We start from the raw sequence: 24,040 nt of genomic DNA, 5'->3' as shown, positions 1-24,040 counted from the left end.
ATAACAAACGTACAGACATCATAATAGCAAACCCTACACCAAAACCTATGAACAAAACCAGTCAGTTAAGAACTGGAGCTAATAAATAAGTTAGTGTAAACACAAACTGTAGCATATTACATAACGGCTGTAACTGATTATGAGGAAGTGAATGGGCAGGGCATAATGAAAGTGTGAGATGGTCCAAAGTCCAAAAGTATGAATCTGGGAGTGTTTCAAACTCAAACACCATTTTAAGGACGGGCGAGAAAGAAGAGGGAGTAAAAGAAGGAATAAAACTGAAAAAAGAACGGAGTAAGTAGCCTGTTGTGGAGTGGGATGGAGAGAATATAAACTAAAGGTGAAGAGGTGTGGGGAGGAACGGGAATCTTCTAGCATAATCGCATTAACACGCCTAATTCAGCAAAACAGGAAATTGACAATAAAATGGTGGTTTTGGTGCAATAGGCTTCTTTTTTTTCAAATTTTTCATTTGGGGCCAAAAGTAATTAAAAAATAATTTTAAAGAATTATGTTTTACTTCAGTTAAAAAAAATATTTTATGATAATTTTACCTTGTGAGATATGGCGGTAGTCCCAGGCCTAGTAATTTGATTAAAAGCGTAGGCTACATTTTGACACCTGTAACTGTAACATTGAATAACATTCCAAACTTTTTTTGTCAAGCAGTAGTAGTTTTGTCTAACAGACACTGATTTTGCACTGAATAACATAGAAAAAATTGTTTTGTTGGACATGATGAGCCTTGTGTGGACAGTCTTCACTTTGTGAAAAGGAAAGTCAGAATTTTATTTTCTCTTTAATAAAGAAGTTTGGATTTGTGCAGAATATAGAAATGTAAAATGTGGGCAGAATGTACAGAACGTGGCATGTTACTGTTACAGTTTTTGTGGTATAATGAAGGCTATTCAGCTCGCTCTGTCATAGGCTATTCAGCTCTCTCTATCATAGGCTGTTCCGCTCACTCTGTCATAGGTTATTTAGCTCACTCCACCATAGGTTATTCAGCTCACTCTATCATAGGCTATTCAGCTCACCTTATCATAGGCTATTCTGTTTATTCTGTTGTCATTGCTAAAACATTTAGAATCTATCCCTTTAAATGTTCAGCTATTTTTTCTGCAGCTGAACATTGTTAAATATGATATATTGTTGAAATAATGGCATACATTTCATTAAATAATTTTACTATATGAGTGCCTAAATTCCTTGATCCTGGCTGCCACAAGATTGTCTCCCTCACACCCTGCTATTCACACACTGCAGTATTTGTGTTATTATGATACACACCCTGCTATTCACACACTACAGCATTTGTGTTATTATAATACACACCCTGCTATTCACACACTACAGTATTTCTGTTATTATGATACACACCCTGCTATTCACACACTACAGTATTTCTGTTATTATGATACACACCCTGCTATTCACACACTACAGTATTTCTGTTATTATGATACACACCCTGCTATTCACACACTACAGTATTTGTGTTATTATGATACACACCCTGCTATTCACACACTATAGTATTTGTGTTATTATGATACACACCCTGCTATTCACACACTACAGCATTTCTGTTATTATAATACACATCCTGCTATTCACACACTACCATATTTCTGTTATTATGATACACACCCTGATATTCACATACTACCATATTTCTGTTATTACAATGCACATCCAGCTACTTACTCTCCCGCATTCATGATATTTATGTTTTAAAGAGTAACAGAAGGAACATTTGGCAATATCCACGCATGAACCCCCAAAAACAAGCAGTGAGGTAAAGATAATCTCCCGGATAGGAAGAAAAAACATTCAAGTGGTGGCCAGAAAAAAGAAATCTCAGGAGGAATCCAGCTTCAGATGTGCATTCTTACACATTTTTATATTTGAATATTCTTCAGGGTTGATGTACGGATATCATTTAACTGTGAAAACTAGATGAACTAACCTTCAAAAATATCAACGTCTCCTGAGTTGAAATCAAATTTTGCCGCTGCAATTACAGTCAGCACAAACTGTTTTTGGGGGTTCAGGCCTGGTAAAGCCATTGTAAAGCGTCTTTGTGACAGCGTCGTCACCAGAACCATAGTTTTTCCTATCACTGCTGATACAGAGTGTCTGATACAGGATATAACTATTATGACATTTTAGCTGTCAACTCCAAGAATAATTAAGAGTGACTTTTAAATGATAACAGAAAATAATTAAAAACAGAGGGGTACCCTTTTTAATGCACATAAAAACTCCCTACACGTTTTCTCCCTAGTATTTTTGACATGTTGCAAAGCTAACTCGGCAGTGGTGTTTGGCAGAGGCAACACACGCTGGCATTTCCTCATTCGCCAATGCATGAGCGTTGGCTGGCCGTCTCTCCTGCTTTAATTATTTTTCTTGAAGCAATGGTACACAGTGGGGATAGTGAGGTTTGCGGGGAGAGTCAATTGAGGAAGAGGCAGGTGGAAGTTCTTGGAGTAGTGTTCAGGGGAATAAGAGGAAGCCATTCAGCGAGAGTGGCGTGGATAGCCCCAAAAGCAGTGCCAAAGTTAGGAGAGTGGAGGGTGAGGAGTTTAAAGTATTGGTTTCAGTCAGAAATAAGCAGTGATGATTCTAACCTGACGAGACTGACTAAACTAGCCGGAGAAAGGGGAGATGGGTTACGTCAACAACCCAGTCAGGCCGTTAGTGCCAGCCCCACTGCAGTGCATCAGATGTTAGAGGTTAGGTCATGTGACTTCAGTGTGTAGAGAGGTGCTGCTGCAGGTGTGGGGGGAACCATGACTACTCAGCGTGGGGGAGGGGTTGGGTCTAATTGCAGTAATCATTGGGGGTGGGGTGGGGGTGGGGGGGCACAGCGTAGCCTTTAGGGGATGTGTAATGCAACAGCAGGTGCAGGAGATACAGGTACAAAGCTGTCAGTCAGGTATCACGTGCTGAAGCTGTGAGGGAAGTCAGACAGGTGTGTGGTTCCACAGCACCTTCAACAAGGCAGGATGGGAGATCAGTGAAGAGAACACACAGGCCTGTACACACAGGTGTCCCAGACAGACAGCCTGGTACTTTGATGGTTGGCAAGGGACAGTTTTTAGGTTTTCTGGCTAATGTAATTAACTTTTCTGCCCAAACTGATAGCCGCACAAAGATCACTGTGAATGCTGTGGGTGTGCATTTAGGGATAACTGGAGTGACAGTGGAGGACTTGACCGGGTTGTTGACTCCAGCGATGGCACGTCCGTCTCAAAGTGGTGATTGACAGTCTAGTTTACAACTGGTGTTTTTTAAACGTCTCTACTTGTGTTAGGCGGCCAATGGGCAGGGATTTAAAAAATTTGCTTAAGAGTTGCCTGAGTTGTCTGACCTTCTCTGCATTGAAGAAACTTGGCTAACAGCACACCTGTTGTTTGTCCTATCAGGATATAGATCAGTGTGGAGGGGCAGACAAGTTGGTCAGGGGGGAGGGTGCTGCACCTTTGTGAAGGATGGGTTATCATTTAGAGAGCTGGTTGTAAGCGCTGAGAGTGAATGAGTGGTGGAGGAGGTGTGGTTGAGTACAGGGGATAGTGCTGTAGTGGTGAATTTTTATAACCAGACTTTGGACCTGTCCCTTCATTACCTTGAGGGAACACTCCAGCTTAGGGCTAATAAGATGATTTGGAGTGGAGATTAGAATTCCTATAATACACTTTGAGGTAGCGGGTTCACTAACAGAAATGGTGCTGTTATGGACAAATTTATGGTTAGCCTGGTATTGGTTTTCCTGAATGATGGGCGGGGTACACAGTCTAATGTTATTTTGGGGACGTCATCAGTGTTGGACCTTACAGTACCTTAGCTTGCAGCTCTATGGCTGGTGAGTGTGAATGGAGGTCTGGGAGGATTCAGCTGTAGGGAGTGACCGTTATCCAATACTGTGTAAAATAGGGACAGAAGCATCTAGAGAGGAATGGGTGTCCCCGGGTAGATGGCGCTGGGAAAAAGGAGGTGTTCAGTCAGGTCTGTGAAACTGGAGCAGCACAGATCCAGGTAGGGGGTGATATAGATGATTCAGTAACTGCATCATCTGAAGTCCTGTTAGCCGCCTTGTCAGCTCCTGTCCCTCGGACTGAAGGGGGAAGGATGAGGAAGGTGGTGCTGTGGTGGTCACCAAAATGTTCTAAGACTGTTTGAGCACACAGCCATGCACTCTGGGTCCTGCACAGGAACCTTCCTCCAGACTGTGTGCTAGAGTATCAGAGGGCAAGAGCAGTGGCCAGGAAAGTCATTGAGGCAGGGGAGGTGTGGGGTATGATTAGGAAAATGCCAGGGGTGTCTAAGGGGCTTTTGTTTGAGTGACTTGAAACAGTTTAGGAAACATTGCTTTTGAATACAGCTTCTTTAATTTTGGTGAGGCAAGATAGCCTATATTGTTTGTAGTCCAGTAACTTGGCATCATTTTGATCTCAATACTTTTAATGGCAGGCCTAGATTTTGCCAGTTTTAATGAATGACTTATAGACAGTGCTTTGTATGTGTGAGTAACTTGGCATTTTTGTATGTTGAAAACATGTTTTTCATGAGATCACAATATACACCAGTGAGATTCACACTACACAGCATGCAGAGGAATTCAATTAAATTACAACTTATCAGCATCCATAAGAAATGCGAAGTACCATACAGAATGCCAAATCATCTCTGCATTATTAAGAACCATTCAATTTGTACGATTACGATAGACAGGAAATAATCAGGCCAGATGATTTCCCACTGTAACAGACTTTAGTACAATATGCACCAGGACAATGCCCACTACACAGCATGCAGATACATTCTCCAAAAACTCACTAAGTTGTCTCAGTCTTGATTGTAGTTTCGAAGCATCACACCTCATAAGGTCACATCTCACAGGCATGGAGTCTTTGTCTGTGGTCAGACACGTTTGTTATCTCAGTAATTAGGCCTCAGCACACAACACAACAACACAGTATAGTGCCTGGGATGGGGCGGTATATCCCCATAGTGGGTGCCAGAGCTTTTTGGGTCCACTCAGGAGTGCACTCGGGATGGCCCTGACTTGCATTCCATCCTCCTCGTAGCTCTCCATCGCTCTTTTCCCTCATCGCCACGGTAACTGGGAATGTGGAGACTGGGACAAGGCTGCAGGCCTAGGCAGAAGTGGCCATGAGTGGATACAGAAATACAGAAACATACACTTCCCTTCACTACCTTCAGCTGCCAAGCAGCTGTACACTGCAGAGCACAGTCTGAAGTGCATTAATCACTGCAGGTTTCCCACTGAATCTACAGGAACTGAGGCGGAGCAGTGAAAGAATGTGCAATGATTCACTATGTGCACTCATATAGACATGAAAGCTGTTTTTCTGATAAATAAAACATTTAATTATTTGCAAAACATTTTAGTTTACAGTCACATCTACTGCAATTATTAAGACATAAGAACACCTGTGGAGTTCTAGAAAAGACTGTTGTAAAAATAATATTGTAGTTTCTCTAAACAGCCACTAGATGGTAGTGGAAGTTCAGTTTCACACTAAACTGTCATCTCATGGGCGCTTGCTGGTTCAAACTGTAATCTCATGTTTGGGCTGTGGCAAACATAATAGAATCTGTAAGTACATTAAGCAACAATAATCATTTTGCAGAGTTCTGAGAGCTAGCCTTGTAATAGCTTATCACTAGATGGATTACAGGAGCTTTCTCTGGTCAAAGTGTCACGGGCATCGGTATGAAGTTTGGCTTTTTGAGCGTTACTGCTGCACTAAGAGTTTAATCAAATTGTCATTATTGCAGACATCATAAATGGTTGCATGTTTTCACTTGTGAGCAAGAACATGGACACTGATGTTTCTTATTCTGAAGGGACCCTTTATGTTGTGTACAATTATAGATTCAGTGTTGGCTTTTTAACGTCTGCAGACAGAATTATGTAATTCTTTCTTTATTAGGAGTATATGGTCACAGTGACCACAATATACATTATTGAAATAAGATTTCTGTGATCAGATTCAGATACAAGAAATCTTAGACAAATAAAATGGTCTATAAATACACCCCCCTCCCTTGTCACAATGATTTAAGGGCTTTTAGTGTATTACTGTTGCTTTATGAGTGTCATCAAATTGTCATTGTTGCAGACATCATAAATGGTTGCATGGTTTCAGCAAGAACTGGGGCACTGATGTTTATTATTCTTAAGGGACCTTCTATGTTCTGTAAAATTCAGTGTTGGCTTTTTAAAATCTGTAGACAGAAATAGTAGTTCTTTCTTCATTTGGAGTACATGGTCACAGTGACCACAATATTTGTCATTGAAATTAGATTTCTGTGATCAGATTCAGAATACAAGAAATGATTGACAAATAAAGTGGTCCATAAATGCATACCCCCAATTGTCCATATAGGTGTATGCATGTTTTACACTGTGCACTGTAAATGTGTGTCTTTTACACTACATAGTCCTCATACCACAAAGATTTAAGGGCCACTGAATCATAAATGGCTTATCCATGTATTATTTCTCATTGAATCTGATCATGGGATCTGATTTCACATGTGTTACTCTATCCACTGTAACATCAAATATTAGCCACAGATACACTATGTACAATCATACAGTTACAGGCCAGTATGTATTCTTTTGGTTACAGGTCACTGATACCATGTCTGCTGATGATATTTTGTGCTTGGTCATTATATTTCATTATAACTGGCTGTATTTTAAAGGCCTTTTTTGACAAATCATTGTTCATAATTATGTTGATGTATTCATCAAGTTGGAAAGTCAGTTGATTATCCATTGAGTAAACATGTTATTACAAATAAACTGCAGCTGTTTGCACTGAATTCAAATGTCATCTTTTAATTCTAATGGCGCTAGTAATGGAGCAAAGTAGGGTTCAGGGAGCAAAGAAATATCCAGTGGCCACAGTTGGAGAATTACAGAACTTGGTTGCATAGGGGGGTCACCAAGTTTCTATTAATCGCTACATTAGATGCTCCAAAATTAGATGCTACCTCCATGCCAAAAGGCTATTTGGAATGGCTTCAGGAAAAATGATTTTACTGGGAGTAATCGACAGTTTCAAGAATCTAAATTGTCTCCTTTGTCTCATCTACTGTGGTCCTGAGAGATGACAATAGAGCTCTTTGGCCAAGCATAGCTATTATTTCATTTGTGGCCTTTCTGTTAGCTTGAACTAGTCTGCCCATTCTCCTCTGATCTCTCATTAACAATGTGTTTTGTTTATCACACCATTCTCTGTAAACTCTAGAGACTGTAGTGCATGAAAATCCCAGGAGGGCAGCTGTTTCTGTGATGCTGGAACCACCACATCTGGCACCATCCATCTGGCACAGTCAAAGTTGCTTAGATCACACATCTTGCCCATTATAATAGGTAAGGAGCTGGCCTTGTAACCTATAGGTCACAGGTTCGAGTCCCAGGTAGGACACTGCTGTAGTACCCTTGAGCAAGGTACCTAACCTGCATTACTTCAGTCTATATCCAGCTGTATGGATGTAATGTAAAAAAATATTTGACAAAAAAAAGTTGTGTAAATCGCTCTGGATAGGAGAGTTTGCGAAATGCCTGTAATGTAATGTAATGTCTATATTGAGTTACAGCCACATAATGTGCAGTTAGGAGTAGCCTATTTGCATTAATGAGGGGGTATTCCAAATAAATGTGCCAGTATATAACACAAAGGATATAGGCTTGGTGTTAGTTAGAGTCTTTATTGTCCCAATGGGGCAGTTTGCACTGTTGCAGCATAAAAGACAATAAAGTAACACAATCAGATACAAATTTACAGTAGATACAAAACATCAGATACAAATATACAGTAGATGCAAATATATACAGAAATACAAATATACCAGAGGACACCTTCAGAGTTGGAGACGGATCAGAGCTGTTTTGGCGGCAAGGGGACCTACACAATATTAGGTAGGTGGTTTTAATGTTGTGGCTGATCAGTGTATATCTGCGCTTTGAGGGAAGATAATACAAATTGATTGAACAGGGGATGCTGGGAATCCCTCAGAATGGACTCGGCCTTATAGATCCCATCTGATGGAGCTGGGAGGGGTCAACTGTATTAGATGATCCTGCCAGCTAATTTTACAATGTTGGCCAGTCTACTCTTGCACTTACGATTACCAAACCAGCAGATAATATTAAAGGTTAAAAGAGATTCAATAAAAGACTTAATACAGGCTAGGTAACCAGTGAGGCCGAAGCTATTGTAGCGAAACAATGCTCCATCAGGAAGCTGCTCGTAGGCAGTTCGAAACTCAATGAAACTGTATTGAAGAAGAAAACGGGAAGTAAGACAATCCTTAGATTCGCACTTCGCCACAGCGAACAGCAGAGAAGCCCCCCTATACAGCACCGCTGCAAGCTAACATATATAAAACTAAACTAAAAGCAGCAAACATAATTCGGATAGCACAAGAACACATATTTACACACGATAGATCGCTTTTTACAGTATTTACAATTTTATGTCCCACACGAACTGTTTACAAAAGTTCGCGCGCCGTGCATTCCGGGAGCTGCCGGCGCAGCTTGCTTGTACAGCCCCCGGACGTCACACTATCATAAAGCCTGCTGGCATTCAAAACCCGTTTCAGAGGGCTTTCCAATAACGGGACAGCCCGTCGTGCAGCGTTGCCAGGTGTACGATAATGATCGCATTTGTACGATACGTTTACCCTCTGTACGATCAGTAATGCCAAAAAGTGCCCAAATGTACGATAATTTCGCTATTTAACAAAAAAGTGCATGAATTTAGCCTATTAAATTCCATGGCTGCCGGTTCAGGATCCGGTTTGCCTTCTCACATACAGTATACCGTGAATTGTAACGTTACAACTCTCAATTATAAGGATTACATGTTTGAGTGATTGCGATTTAATTGTAGACTATTTGGCATTATCCGTAGACCACGCTTTTTAGTGTGAGTCTCATTCATTTGAGTAGGGTCCAGGAAGTTGCCTGCGTAGCCTATGTGGTGGGCAAATGTTTTTCTCCCCTTTGTGGTTGTTGGTATTGCACTCGTTGGCATTCTAACGCAGTTTAAACAGCAACATTATTCTTTCGCTTTTGAATTGTTGTTTCATCCCCTCCCCTTTTTAAGGTCCAATTTCACAATAATGGCAACGTTGAATCACATTTCTAGTTACGCTTCCCGCAAATCGGAATCGTCCCTTATTTGGACTATAGAATATTCGTTGCGCATTTAACTCATGGCTACGGGACGCATATTTTCATCCGTATTTTTGTGAACGATTGCGTTTATAGTAGCCTAGCCGCTCTTTTGAAGACAATTCAATAGTCTGCTAGCTAGCTAGCTAGCCAGCAGGGACAGCATGCATGCCGTGAGACCATTCTGACCTAAAACCAAGACTTAAAAAAAAGATAGTCATCAGCGTCGTGTCCGCCTTGAAACTTTGGAGTAATAACTATTAAATGGGGAGAAGAGGTGCTTATGTAAGATTGAACAGGTCATTGAAATAAAAGGTTATTGTTGTATGTATTCATATAATAATTTTCTCTCATCCTTCTGAGACAGACATCCATGTCTGTCCTCTGTGGAGGACGTGACGTTTCTAGTTGTATCTTCAAGCCTTCATGATAGCTTAATTGTCTCTGTGTCTATAATACATAATGGTCTTTAAATGTCATAAATTTGGATGTGAGATTACATGTAATTGGACCTGGTGGTCTTTCCGCAGTAAAACATTTACTGTGTATTTTTTAAAATTGTTGTCATAATAAGTAAAACTGCACTTATATAGCATTATTCATAACAGATTGTTTTTATTGTTTTTTATTTTATTTGTATTTTTATTACTATATATATTATAACACAAAAAATATATTAAAAAATGTAATTTTGAACCTATTTTCCCCTGGGTCCCAGGAGGATAAAGCTTAGTTGCTGACATCATTTTAAAATGCTCCCAAACTGCAGACCGCTCTCTGTTTCTGGCTGGTTCCATCTCGCACAATGTCTCGGATTCTTAAAGCAGTCACTGTGACTCACTAGCTCACGACTGACACGAACTGCTTGCTCTACCCCCGAAACCTATGCCAAAGCTTTGCGTCGAGTCAGTTACCAAAGCGGTCACATGGTTGTGTGTACGGAATTAAGCTTCGGACGTCATTGATCACGTGCTTTTGGCAGAAACTAATCAAGCCTCGGCACACTGTTTCTAGTGCGCTGTGCTGTTTTTGTTTACAAGCGCTCCCGAGCTCTGGTTTCAAGGGTGACACCACTCCTTTTGAGATGTCTGTACAGTACATGTTCATGGCCCATTTAAATTCTGCATTGCGTCCAGTCAAAACTACGCTGTATTGTGTGTGTGTGTGTGTGTGTCTCTGTGTGTCCATGTGAGTGTTCTGAGTGTGATCATGCTGTGTGTTTACAGGCTAATCTGGGTTGGAAGCCACTTGTGGTCCAGTCTGGTCTGATGTGTTCCTGTCTCCTTAGATAGGGGGTGCTGATTCTAAAATGAGTCTCTCAGAGGAGCCAGAGACCGAAGGAGGAACCCTCAGCACTGAGAGGAAGAGGTATAAATGCATGAATCAGATATTTAATGTGATATGAGTTAAAGCTGCAGTAAGAGGATGAGTTTAACTGGAAGTTCTGTCTTTATGTGCTGTGAGTTTGAGCTGCAGTAAGAGGATGAGATTAACTGGAAACTCTGTCTCCATGTGCTGTGAGTTAGAGGTACAGTAAGAGGATGAGTCTAACTGGAAGCTCTGTCTCCATGTGCTGTGAGTTAGAGGTACAGTAAGAGGATTAGATTAACTGCAAGCTCTGCCTCCATGTACTGTGAGTTAGAGCTGCAGTAAGAGGATGAGTTTAACTGGAAACTCTGTCTCCATGTGCTGTGAGTTAGAACTGTAGTAAGAGGATGGGTTTAACTAGAAGCTCTGTCTCCATGTGCTGTGAGTTAGAGCTACAGTAAGAGGATGAGATTAACTGGAAGCTCTGTCTCCATGTGCTGTGAGTTAGAGCTACAGTAAGAGGATGAGTTTAACTGGAAGCTCTGTCTTCATGTTTTATTCACAGGGTCCAGGTAGATAGAGCTGGGTCACCTGTACCCAGCTGTCTGTCTATGAACAGCCATCATTCAATGGATAAACCAATCTTTTTCAGAGGAGACGTCACTGGTGATCAGAGGTAAATAAACAGATTCAAATTGACTCCACTGTTTATTTGTTCTTCAATGTTCTTCACCATGTAGGCGGTTTTTATTAAGACACACAGGTGTCAGTAAATGTATTATTGCAGTCGCATATAGGTGGGTATATTATATGACATTCATGTGTAGGTGAGGTGTATTGCATCATATTCACATGTGCAGTGAGTCTGAGCTGCAGTAAGAGGATGAGTTTAACTGGATGCTCTGTCTCCATATGCTGTGAGTTAGAGCTGCAGTAAGAGGATGAGTTTAACTGGATGCTCTGTCTCCATGTGCTGTGAGTTAGAGCTGCATTTAATGGATGAGTTTAACTGGAAGCTCTGTCTCCATGTGCTGTGAGTTAGAGCTGCAGTACGAGGATGAGTTTAATCGGATGCTCTGTCTCCATGTGCTGTGAGTTAGAGCTGTTGTAAGAGGATGAGTTTAACTGGAAGCTCTGTCTTCATGTTTTGTTCAAAGGGTCCAGGTAGAAAGAGCTGGGTCACCTGCACCCAACGGTCTGTCTATGAAGAGCCATCATTCAATGGATAAACCAATCTTTTTCAGAGGAGACGTCACTGGTGATCAGAGGTAATTAAACAGATTCAAATTGACTCCACTGTTTATTTGTTCTTCAGTGTTCTTCACCACGTAGGCAGTTTTTATTAAGACACACAGGTGTCAGTAAATGTATTATTGCAGTCGCATATAGGTGGGTATATTATATGACATTCATGTGTAGGTGAGGTGTATTGCATCATATTCACATGTGCAGTGAGTCTGAGCTGCAGTAAGAGGATGAGTTTAACTGGATGCTCTGTCTCCATTTGCTGTGAGTTAGAGCTGCAGTAAGAGGATGAGGTTAACTAGATCTTTGTCTCCATGTGCTGTGAGTTAGAGCTGCAGTAAGAGGATGAGTTTTACTGGAAGCTCTGTCTCCATGTTTTGTTCACAGGGTCCAGGTAGAAAGAGCAGGGTCACCTGTTCCCAGCTGTCTGTCTATGAGGAGTGGAGAGTCAATGGATAAGGTACTCAACTTCAGAGGAGAGTTACCAGGTGATTCAAGGTAAATGAATAGGTTCATTTTGACACTTCACTGTTTAATTAAACCTAAATTTCACTGACAACTTTGAGGGCTAGGTTGGGTGCCCCGTGTTACATTCACTTGAAGGTGGGTGTATTATGTCGTATTCAGCCCAGATGGCAAACGACTTCAGCCTGGACCTGCACCGATTTCGGCACTACACTGCTGACTTAAGGCCAGAATCAGTGCAGATCCAGCCCGGAGTCACTTGCTATCTGGAAGGTGTAGATAGTGGTAGGGTGTCCTCCTGGCAACTGTACAGTTGCTGGTTTGAGCCTGTGATGGAGATGTAGAGATGCTGACTTATATCTGGAGAGATTAAGTTGGGTCTGTACACAAAATAAAAAAACTCTCATTGGGCTCTTGAGCAAGGCCCTTAACATAAAAACTGCTCCAGAGGCTTTACACTTCTTCCCACTCTCTCCTCTTTTGCTACTCTTCTCTCTGGCATTTATCCCAGGGTGTATTTGCAAAAGTTAGATCAGCAGTAAGAGGATGAGTTTAACTGGAAGCTGTCTCCAAGTGCTGTGAGTTAGATCTGCAGTAAGAAGATCAGTTTAACTGGAAACTCTGTCTCCAAGTGCTGTACGTTAGAGCTGCAGAAAGAGGATGAGTTTAACTGGATGCTCTGTCTCCATGTGCTGTGAGTTAGAGCTGCATTTAATGGATGAGTTTAACTGGAAGCTCTGTCTCCATGTGCTGTGAGTTAGAGCTGCAGTACGAGGATGAGTTTAATTGGATGCTCTGTCTCCATGTGCTGTGAGTTAGAGCTGCATTTAATGGATGAGTTTAACTGGAAGCTCTGTCTCCATGTGCTGTGAGTTAGAGCTGCAGTAAGAGGATGAGTTTAACTGGAAGCTCTGTGTCCATGTGCTGAGAGTTAGAGCTGCAGTAAGACGATGAGTTTAACTGGATGCTCTGTCTCCATGTGCTGTGAGTTAGAGCTGCAGTAAGAGGATGAGTTTAACTGGATGCTCTGTCTCCATGTGCTGTGAGTTAGAGCTGTAGTAAGAGGATGAGTTTAACTGGAAGCTCTGTCTTCATGTTTTGTTCAAAGGGTCCAGGTAGAAAGAGCTGGGTCACCTGCACCCAACGGTCTGTCTATGAAGAGCCATCATTCAATGGATAAACCAATCTTTTTCAGAGGAGACGTCACTGGTGATCAGAGGTAATTAAACAGATTCAAATTGACTCCACTGTTTATTTGTTCTTCAGTGTTCTTCACCATGTAGGCAGTTTTTATTAAGACACACAGGTGTCAGTAAATGTATTATTGCAGTCGCATATAGGTGGGTATATTATATGACATTCATGTGTAGGTGAGGTGTATTGCATCATATTCACATGTGCAGTGAGTCTGAGCTGCAGTAAGAGGATGAGTTTAACTGGATGCTCTGTCTCCATATGCTGTGAGTTAGAGCTGCAGTAAGAGGATGTGTTTAAGTGGGTGCTCCGTCTCCACGTGCTGTGAGTTACAGCTGCAGTAAGAGGATGAGTTTAACTGGAAGCTCTGTCTCCATGTGCTGTGAGTTAGAGCTGCAGTAAGAGGATGAGTTTAACTGGAAGCTCTGTCTCCATTTGCTGTGAGTTAGAGCTGCAGTAAGAGGAAGAGTTTAACTGGAAGCTCTGTCTCCATGTGCTGTGAGTGAGAGCTGCAGTAAGGGGATGAGTTTAACTGGAAGCTCTGTCTTCATGTTCTGTGTGTTAGAGCTGCAGTAAGAGGATGAGTTTAACTGGAAGCTCTGTCTCCATGTGCTGTGAGTGAGAGCTGCAGTAAGGGGATGAGTTTAACTGGAAGCTCTGTCTCCATGTGCTGTGAGTTAGAGCTGCAGTAAGGGGATGAGTTTAACTGGATGTTGTTTTTTTTCATAGGATACAGTGGCCACTCGAATCCCGCTCAGAGATGTTATGTCCCCTTAAACAGGTGTGTGATCTGTCTTTTTTTCTTTTCAAATTTATTTTTAAAGCTTTATGTTTTTTTCATACAGTACATTCCATTGGAGTGTGTATAATACATATTGGGATGGCAGGTGTGTCATCCTGCCAAGTTACTCCTTAGTGGGGCATGCCCCATACCTATACAGCACCGAGAGTTTGGCACTTTTCTGGGTTCCCCACAGAAATAACCACAACAGCCAGACTCTCAGCCCTTAATGCATTTATTTCTGTACCTTTCTGACCCCATTTCAACAGACAGAATTGATAAACAACTTCTCATGTCCACACAATAAAGGCCCAAACTTCGCATTTTCTTCTTCTTCTTTCATCCATCAATGCTCATAGCCCACTGTCACACGCCAAGTGTGACACCCTGGGCAGGGAGAATGTGACAGTACCGGGGAACACTGTTTCTGTCGCATGGAGAGAGAGAGCTCACACACACGAACACGAAATCAAATTAACGGACCACTTCACCCTTCCCCCTCACGGGTCACAAGCTTAAATAACAAAGACAAAAGAAAGTAAAACGGCGTGACCACTTTCCCGTGCCCCGCCCGTAGCTGACCCGCCTTCCCAGCCAGGTCCAGCTCCTCCAGCATCCCAGCTGAGGATTACTTCCTTCTTGGCTTTCGTGCTTAAAATAAAACAAAACGAAACTCACAATTGCACTCTCGGTGTGAGCTCCCGGTCTCTGCCCCAAACTGTGGAGAGCAGCACACCTTTAAGCACCTGGGCTGATTTGCCAACGCAGCCTAGGTCTGTGTGCTCTCTCCACCAGCCGGCGCAGCCGAGACCAATCCGCCTCTCAGGTGGACCAACTGCCACACCCACAAAGAATATGTCTCCCCTTTGGACATTTTACAGACACTAGCCAATCCTTCACCTACACCAGCAAAAGCAAATTAAAATCTCACATAAGCCGCGTTTCCACCGCAGGAACTATACCCCGGAACTAGGAACCTTTTGAGGAACTCAGTGCGTTTCCACCGCAGGAACTAGGGTCTAAATTTAGTTCTGGGGGCTTTGTTTTACCCCCCAAAACGTTCCTGCTCGGGGGGTAGTACTTTCCGAAAGTACAGGAACCTTTTGGGTGGAGCTTGCAGCGCTGAACATTTCTGATTGGTCGAGTACTCGTAGCATTTGTGTTGTATTTATTTTCCGCCATTACCCGCTATGTTTGAAAATATGCAGCGGCAAACCAATTTATTTTCATAATAACTTCAAATCAAACTTGTATGTTATGCGGCGCAGTAGCCTACTTTTGGTTATAGCCTGTCAACGTCTTGGAATTATAACGTGTGCTCTTCTGTTCTTTTCTTGCTTTAGTATTCGTTTTATAAAATGCTAAGCATTCATGCTGGGACAGCATATTACGTAGGCTACCAAAACATTCAAACGGATTAATTCGGTTGCTGAATATTTTCTTCCGGATTTTCTTTGTTAGCCCGTTGTAATTGACTCAAAACGTTTGATACAGTTATGTGAGGTATGCGGTAGTTCTGCATAATTAACATTGGTGATACAGTACAAGCAAACTGGAAATCACCTTCCGCACTTTTTATCCGGGTAAAATAACAGGTTAATTCTAGTAATCTTCCCTTTAGCTTTTTCAGACTGCCGTAATTTTACTCAATTTTACTGCCATTTTTCAATTCCACGAAAAGACCAGGAAGACTATGGACTCATTTATGGTGCATGGTTCGCATCTGGAGGGCACACTTCGCTGCTCGGCTAGCAGTAACTTCGAAGGAAAGCAAACGGTGGCTGTACCACTACTAATTTACATTTTCACGCAAGTCCGAGTTTTCGTTCTATTCTTGTCATTTTGCGATTAGCCTATATGGAATTGACGACGGAAAGTAATAAAACAGCAAATTGTTTACAACGTGTGCATGTTTTCTGCTGTTAATGAATGTGTTTGAGAGGATATATGAAAATCAATAAATACAAAAGTAACCATATATAATCATTGTTGGTAACCCGTTGTATATAAGTGGAATAAACCCCTCCGGGCTGTCCCGGTTATTAGAAAATAATGTAGGCTACTTCGGTGGTAGTATGGGGTTATAGAAGAAATCATATGACAGATGGACCGACGACAACGTCAGTGGGCTAATTTGCCTAATCTTCGCGGTACTTTAGACCCCGGTGGAAACGCAGACAACCATTAGCTGAAGGAACCTTTTAGTTCCTGGTAAAGTAGTTCCTGGGACTGAAAGTTCCGGGTAATTTTGGTGGAAACGCGGCTAAACACACGCAAAATGGACATATCTTTTTACCCAATAAAATTTCCTGTCTGAACAGCAAATCAGTTTGTGGCTCAGTGGTAAATGTCGCGATCTATGGATCATTGAGTCACAGGCTCAAGTTCCAACTGAAGCAAATTCTTCATGTCTTACACATGCTCATATGCTCACTAATAATTGTCTATTACTTCTCAACTATTGCTTTTGCACCACATCATCCCTGTCTTTCACCAAACATATAGACTGCATTATGACATACCATCTACACTTGGCCCTGTGTTTTTTAATCTTACCATTTTAATCTTACCATTTCATTTAAACTTTGTGTCACGTCAAAGTGTCGAATACCTCTAATTGCCTCATGCAAGACATTTAAATGAATGTACATAACTGCTGGTGAATACCTACAGGAAGCATATTCCTCCAGAAAACATATGTTTATACTTGCTTGTCAACTTCATTTTGCTAAATGAACCAGTTATTGCTACTTACAATACATACTGCATGTAAAATACATATTGTACATACATACAAACTTCTTTATCCCCATGGGGACATTTCCCTCACATCATGGTACATTCACATTTACGAACAGACATTTGTTACGGTTCACTTGTATTATGGCCCATTTATTTGTCATATATTCATTTATTATTGTGATACAGCACACCTCCTCATGTGTTTATTTCACACTGATACAGCACACCACTTCATGTGTTTATTCCACACTGATACAGCACACCTCTTCATGTGTTTATTCCACACTGATACAGCACACCTCTTCCTGTGTTTATTTCACACTGATACAACACACCTCTTTTTGTTTTTATTTCACACTGATACAGCACACTTCATGTGTTTGTTTCACACTGAGACATCACACCTCTTCATGTGTTTATTTCACACTGATACATTGTGTGTTTATTTCAGTCTCTCCTGCGCACTTTGATGAAGCTGAAGAAGGTTGAGAAGTTGAAACTGTTTCTGAGCCATCTGAGTCAAGATTGCCCAGAATGCTGTCTTGAAGATCAGAGCCTGCCTGAAGATCCTACTTGGCTGGCTAAGATTATGAAGTTTATTAATGAATTGTTCGACAGTCATGAAGTTGATGATTACTCAGAATGCACTGAGAGAGAGCAGGAGGATCCTGAGGTTGTGTGTATAGTTGAGAAGTTGGTGGAGACCTGTGGCAGTGAGGGGTCTCTGAAGATCACACTCCACATCCTGAGGAACATGAAGCAGAAGGATCTCGCTGATTCATTGGAAAGAGGTGAGCACAGGAAGAGTTTTCTTTCATTGATACTGTGTGTCAATTAGAATTTTGAAATGAGTTTAGATAGCAAATCTAACAGTGATCAATGTTCTTATTTAGAGCATCTACACTTTCATAATACTGTTGTACATTGACAATATTACATACTGTAAATAAAAGGCCAAAAATAACTTTTATTTATTTAACATTTACATTTATTAACATATTGCCTCAAGCAGGGATTACAATGACAAGCAAATGAACAAGATTAAATGTCCTTGAGGGGGGTTTAAAGGCAGAATCTTGTGCTCAAATACCAATAACTAGACCACTGTCCCATCAGACAGTCTGCCCTGAGTTTGTATCCAGGAATCAAACTCAGCAATCAGCATAAATGTATTAGACTATGAGGGCCTCCGGGTGTCTCACGCTGTAAAGAAGCTTGTTCCAAAAGCAAAAGCATGACCCTGCAACGGGGTGTTCAAGTCCGACTTGTGCGCCTGCAGATGTGCAAACCGAGAATATGATGACCTTTTTATCCTCTGACAACGTGGGTAGCACATAATTTTTGCTGCATCTGCAGTGTGTGGAAAATAGCATAAATATCTGCCCTCTCCTCCTGACATCAAGCAGGAGATCCACAAGTTCAGTTGGGAAAAATCTGCATTGGTCGTGCTAAATGCCAAAAAGAAATATTTGTTGTTCATAATTTTATTAACAGAAGCAAGATGAAATAAGCTAAAAAATTATGTTTTGGCATTCTGATCAAAATGTATTTCTGCCACACAGACTATATGATAATAGAAAAAATAATAGATAACCCTAGAAGCGATTTCTGTTTTATTTACTCATGTGCAAGCTACAATGGGGTAGGCAGAAACAAATTATTGGGCTGGCCTGTGAAAAAGTGTAGGGGCCGACTATCTAGTTTTTTGGAATAAATTTTTTTCCGCATGTGCTAGGCCCCGCTCCAGCGCTCCTTGGAGCTAATTCTAGGTATGAATTTTTAATACAAATAAATCAAACATTTTTTTGCATATGCTGCCTCTTGTAGCCTATTTCCCTTTGCCGCTTTTAAACTTGTTTGGCGAACACTTTCACTCGAGATTTCATTGTTTTCTCAATGTAGCCTTGATCTTTACTGTATGAAGACATTTTGTTATTCTATGAGTAGTATTATTGATGGAAATTTTACAGGTCATAGCACAAGAATGAATGTGCATGTTTTGAATATGAAGGGATTTAATAGTAAACATGTTATGAATTTAAAAACAGGGATAATAACATTTCATCTGGGCTAGTGAAAATCCTTAAGAGTCCCCCCATGTATCAGACAGCAATTTTAGTGACTACATTGTAGTAATATTGCCACGATGGCCATGAAAAATGTAGCTGTACAATTCTAGTTTACCATTGACGGCTTGTTGTAGAGGACTGTTCTGATACTTTGTACAGTATCACAAACTAATTTGGAATGCACTTCTTTATACAGATGACAATACGGCAGTACTACTAGCCTTTTTTACTGTGCACAGTACCATTTATTTATTTTTGATGTCACACAGTTTTAATTGGCCACAGAACGATGATGATGCACGCAGAAAGCAAATCAAATGCATTATCTTAACAAATCTAACGAGAGAGTAATATCTTGTTTTCAACTTTTCACCCAAAGTGCTTTCTCTTTGAATCTCACAATGCTACCATTGGCTGTGTAAATATTATGATCAATAAACAGCACAAAAGTCAGACCAGTATTTGTGTTTATAGAACGCAGTGTATTTGTTCTCCTGCACTGTGGCTCCTTTATCTGTGTAAAAAATGCAGAAACCGAACGTTAATGTGACCTCTGAACCTGGGATAAAATACTGCGACCTCTGAACCTGGGATAAAATACTGCGACCTCTGACCCTGGGATAAAATACTGTGACCTCTGAACCTGGGATAAAATACTGTGACCTCTGAACCTGGGATAAAATATTGTGACCTCTGAACCTGGGATAAAATACTGTGACCTCTGAACCTGGGATAAAATATTGTGACCTCTGAACCTGGGATAAAATATTGTGGCCTCTGAACCTGGGATAAAATATTGTGACCTCTGAACCTGGGATAAAATATTGTGACAAATGCAGGTCTGCCAGGTGAGAGGTGGCTGCGCCACCTGTAGTAGAGCAGTTAGGCTAACTCACTGGCAGATTATATATATAATTATAATTATATATATATATATATATATATAAACTTTGAAATATATTGTGGGACAAGTAAGGATATGTTTATTTTCTGAATCCAGCAGTTCCAACAGTCGACGCCCTTGTTAAAATGTTCAGAACTCTGAATACTGAACCAAGTGATATTGCATGCTAGAACCTCTCACTTAACCTACATGTAAAATATATTTTATGTGATTTAATTGAATAATTATTATTGAAAATGAGAATTATCAATGAATTTGCTGAATTCACTGATAGGTCAGTCTACAGAAAACTGGTGGAATCAACGAACAATTCAAAAGCTCTATATTAGGTTTTAAGATTAGCTAATTGCATTTACTACAAAGCAGTCAAATAGATTAATGCGTTGAAATCATGCATTCTTTATTGAATGCAGGCTCACTACTTCTAAATGGCAAAACAGAAGACATACAACAAAACAGTAAACAATTGATTATGAAATACCAGAAAAGAGAGAGAGACGGATATGCCAGACCTTGCCAAAGTGTTGCCCACTTCCATCAAACCATTCAGTAACCCCTCGTGCCATTGTGGATGGGGACATTGTCATCCTGGAAGAGACCACTCCCATCAGAATGAAAATGTTTCATCGTAGGAGAAAGGTGATCACTCACATTAACTTTGCATTGATTTGCAGTGACCCTTCCCTTTAAGGGGTCAAGTGGACCAAGCCCACGCAGCATAACAGAGTCACCAGACCCCCTCACTGTAGGGGTCAAGCATTCAGGCCTGTATGGTTCTTTGATGGATGCCACACATGCACTCGCCCACTTGTGGAAAAAAGTGATAAGATGAGCCATCCTTCACCATATTCTCGACATCTCTGTAGACCAGTGCCTATGGGTTTTACACCACAGAACTCTCAAATGGGCATTTAGGGTTTATGCACTGTAGCACCCAAAGTACCTAGAACTTTTAGTCCCAGGAACTACTTTTCAAGGAACTAAAAGGTTCCTTCAGCCCATTGTTGTCTGCGTTTCCACAGCGGTCTAAAGACCCGCGAAGATTAGGCAAATTAGCCCACTGACATATGAAAAAGCGACGTCGTCGTCGGTCTATCTGTCGTATGATTTCTTCTGTAACCCCATACTACCACCAAAGTGGCCTACATTATTTTCTAATAACCGGGACAGTCCGGAGGGGTTTATTCCACTTAACAGGCTACCAACAATCACTATATATGGTTACTTTAGTATTTATTTATTTTTATCGACTTAATCACCTGAAATTGAAATATTTTTCCACGGCCGTTTGGGCATATTTTACCGTTGTCAAGCAAAACTCTCGTTGGTAGTTCGACTTGGACCGTTGTTATGCAACAAATAGGATATAACAAGCCAATAGTCAGATTGTAACTGTTTTATATATCCTCTCAAACACATTCATTATGTTTTTATGCGAACATTCACTTTCATGTCTTGACATCCGAGGTGACAGAATGTATTCACAATCCACAAATAACTGGTAACAACAGCAGAAAACATGCACACGTCGTAAACAATTTGCCGTTGAATTGGTTACTTCAACTCTCATCGTCAATTCCATATAGGCTAATCGCAAAATGACAATAGAACGAAAACTCAGACTTGCGTGAACATTTAAATTAGTAGTGGTACAGCCACCGTTTGCTTTCCTTCGAAGTTACTGCTAGCCGAGTAGCGAAGTGTGCCCTCCAGATGCGAACCATGCACCATAAATTAGTCCATAATCTTCCTGGTCTTTTTGTGGAATTGAAGAATCGCAGAGTATAATTATGGCAGTCTGAAAAAGCAAAAGGGACGATTACTAGAATTAACCTGTTATTTCACCCTGACAAAAAGTGCGGAAGGTGATTTCCAGTGTGCTTTTACTGTATCAACAATGTAAATTACGCAGAACTGCCGCATACCTCACATAACTGTATCAAACGTTTTGAGTCAATTATAACGGGCTAACAAAGAAAATCCAGAAGAAAATATTCAGCAACCGAATTAAACCGTTTGAATGTTTTGGTACGTAATATGCTGTCCCAGCACGAATGCTTAGCATTTTATAAAACGAATACTAAAGCAAGAAAAGAACAGAAGAGCACACGTTATAATTCCAAGACGTTGACAGGCTATAACCAAAAGTAGGCTACTGCGCCGCATAACATACAAGTTTGATTTGAAGTTATTATGAAAATAAATTGGTTTGCCGCTGCATATTTTCAAACATGGCGGGTAATGGCGGAAAATAAATACAACACAAATGCTACGAGTACTCGACCAATCAGAAATGTTCAGCGCTGCAAGTTCCACCCAAAAGGTTCCTGTACTTTCGGAAAGTACTACCCCCCGAGCAGGAACGTTTTGGGGGGTAAAACAAAGCCCCCAGAACTAAATTTAGACCCTAGTTCCTGCGGTGGAAACGCACTGAGTTCCTCAAAAGGTTCCTAGTTCCGGGGTATAGTTCCTGCGGTGGAAACGCGGCTATGGTCTGGCACCTGTGTTTTCAATACAGTGATTTAGGGTTTCATTTGATGCATTTGCCTCTACGGCAGAGGTTCTGCCAGCCAGAGGGAAATAGGCTACTTGCGGGGTTCCAACAGTAGGAGGCAGCAAAGTGTAACTTTTTCTCTATGTTTTTTCCTCAGAGACAGCATCCATCAATTGTACTTGATGTCACACTACGTTGTATTTCGGGGTGACTGGCCATCTTTAGAGGAACGCTTAGCTCTGTGGCTTTGAGATATCATTCGTACGATATTTGGGAAAAATAAAGCTCCAGCAAATAGTGGTCTGGCATCGGGTACCATACTTTAGGATAGTGGTCAGCGTAGTCGCCATTCAAGTATTTTTATTGATTCGATCCCTAACTCTCTTGTCATATTATAAGTCTGCAATGTAAAACCTGTGTAAGACCCTGGTCGATCCCATTTTGCCGATTTTTCATGAAACAGTTCATTTTTCATGTTAAGTGTCAGAAATGCTTCAGCTATAATCAAATAGCAACATATAAATCGTTAACTTTCCAGAAAATAACAGCGGTTTTCTTTAATACTATTCCAAAAATTAGCTTCCCTCTTCCATGTAGCTAGTCACTCTTGTTGGAGGGATAGCTACACATCATCACACACTGGCAGTAGGTTGGGAACGCGGAATCGAAAAAGTGCGTTCTCCTTTTCACCATAATGAAAAAAATAAGCATTTGTGTTAATTCAATCAAAAACTATTATAGCGAGAGTGACAGTGAAGCTGATGCTCGTATCAGCAAGAAATTCAATTTCAAGGATGGAATGTATGTAATACTGTGTGAGGGGTGTGTTGCACACTGTGATAAAGGCGTATATCACTGTGTGAGGTGTGTAACATACTGATAGAAGTATGTAACACTATGATACTGTATTTGTGAAATACTGTGAAAACTGAGGGCCTTAATATTTTTATTGAAATCTGTTAAAATCTGTTATTGATAGGGAAATTTTAATCTTATTTTAAACAATTATTTATCATATTTCTTTCCAGATGAATCCATAAAAAGAGCCCAGCAGGCACTGAAAACTCATCTGAAGAGGAAGTTTGAATGCATATTTGAAGGTTTAGCGAAGCAGAACAACCCAACCCTTCTGAATGAGATCTATACAGAGCTCTACATCACAGAGGGGGGAAGTGGGGGGGTCAATAATGAACACGAGGTCAACAGATGAACATTCAGAGACAAAACCACACAGGGGACTGCAATTCTCTCAAGACATTTTTAAGCCTTTTTCCCGGACGAGAAAACCATGAACTGTTCTTACAAAAAGGGCATCGTGGCATTGGGGAAAACCCTCTTGTTTCAGAAGTTCATTCTGGACTGGGCAAAGGAAAAACCAATCAGGACGTTGAATTTCATCTTACTCTTTCCCTTTGGAAACGAATTTGAAGAAGGAAAAATTCCGTCTGATGCAAATTGCAGCCAAAATTTCCCCAACTGAAAAAAATCAAAAGTGTTGAAATTGATGAATCAAAGTGGGTTTATTTCATGGTCTGGATGAAGTAGACTTCCTTAGATTTCCAAAACAATAAAGGACTGCTTTGATATGACGAGTCTCATCAGTGGATGTCTGCTG

At 40.9% G+C, this 24,040-nt stretch overlaps 1 protein-coding gene across 9 annotated transcripts in view; it reads left to right on the top strand.

Moving 5' to 3' along the window:
• The window catches only part of LOC135240535 (NACHT, LRR and PYD domains-containing protein 3-like), a 169,044-nt gene that overhangs the window by 69,304 nt on the left and 75,700 nt on the right, over positions 1 to 24,040 (top strand). The window contains exons 1-7 of one of the 9 annotated variants that reach the window (XM_064310123.1): positions 160 to 294; positions 7,290 to 7,414; positions 10,450 to 10,591; positions 11,097 to 11,207; positions 11,689 to 11,799; positions 12,164 to 12,274; positions 13,350 to 13,460. In XM_064310123.1, coding sequence (XP_064166193.1) covers positions 10,533 to 10,591; positions 11,097 to 11,207; positions 11,689 to 11,799; positions 12,164 to 12,274; positions 13,350 to 13,460 — 503 coding nt within the window. In that variant the 5' untranslated portion in view covers positions 160 to 294; positions 7,290 to 7,414; positions 10,450 to 10,532. Of the gene's footprint in view, positions 1 to 159; positions 295 to 7,289; positions 7,415 to 10,449; positions 10,592 to 11,096; positions 11,208 to 11,688; positions 11,800 to 12,163; positions 12,275 to 13,349; positions 13,461 to 24,040 lie in introns of those variants that run through there. The other 8 variants (XM_064310124.1, XM_064310122.1, XM_064310127.1 and 5 more) reach the window with 8 other exon arrangements.

This window comes from Anguilla rostrata, chromosome 15 (genome assembly GCF_018555375.3).
Source record: "Anguilla rostrata isolate EN2019 chromosome 15, ASM1855537v3, whole genome shotgun sequence".
Lineage (NCBI taxonomy): Eukaryota > Metazoa > Chordata > Actinopteri > Anguilliformes > Anguillidae > Anguilla > Anguilla rostrata.
This window is presented reverse-complemented; position numbering and strand designations above follow the sequence as displayed.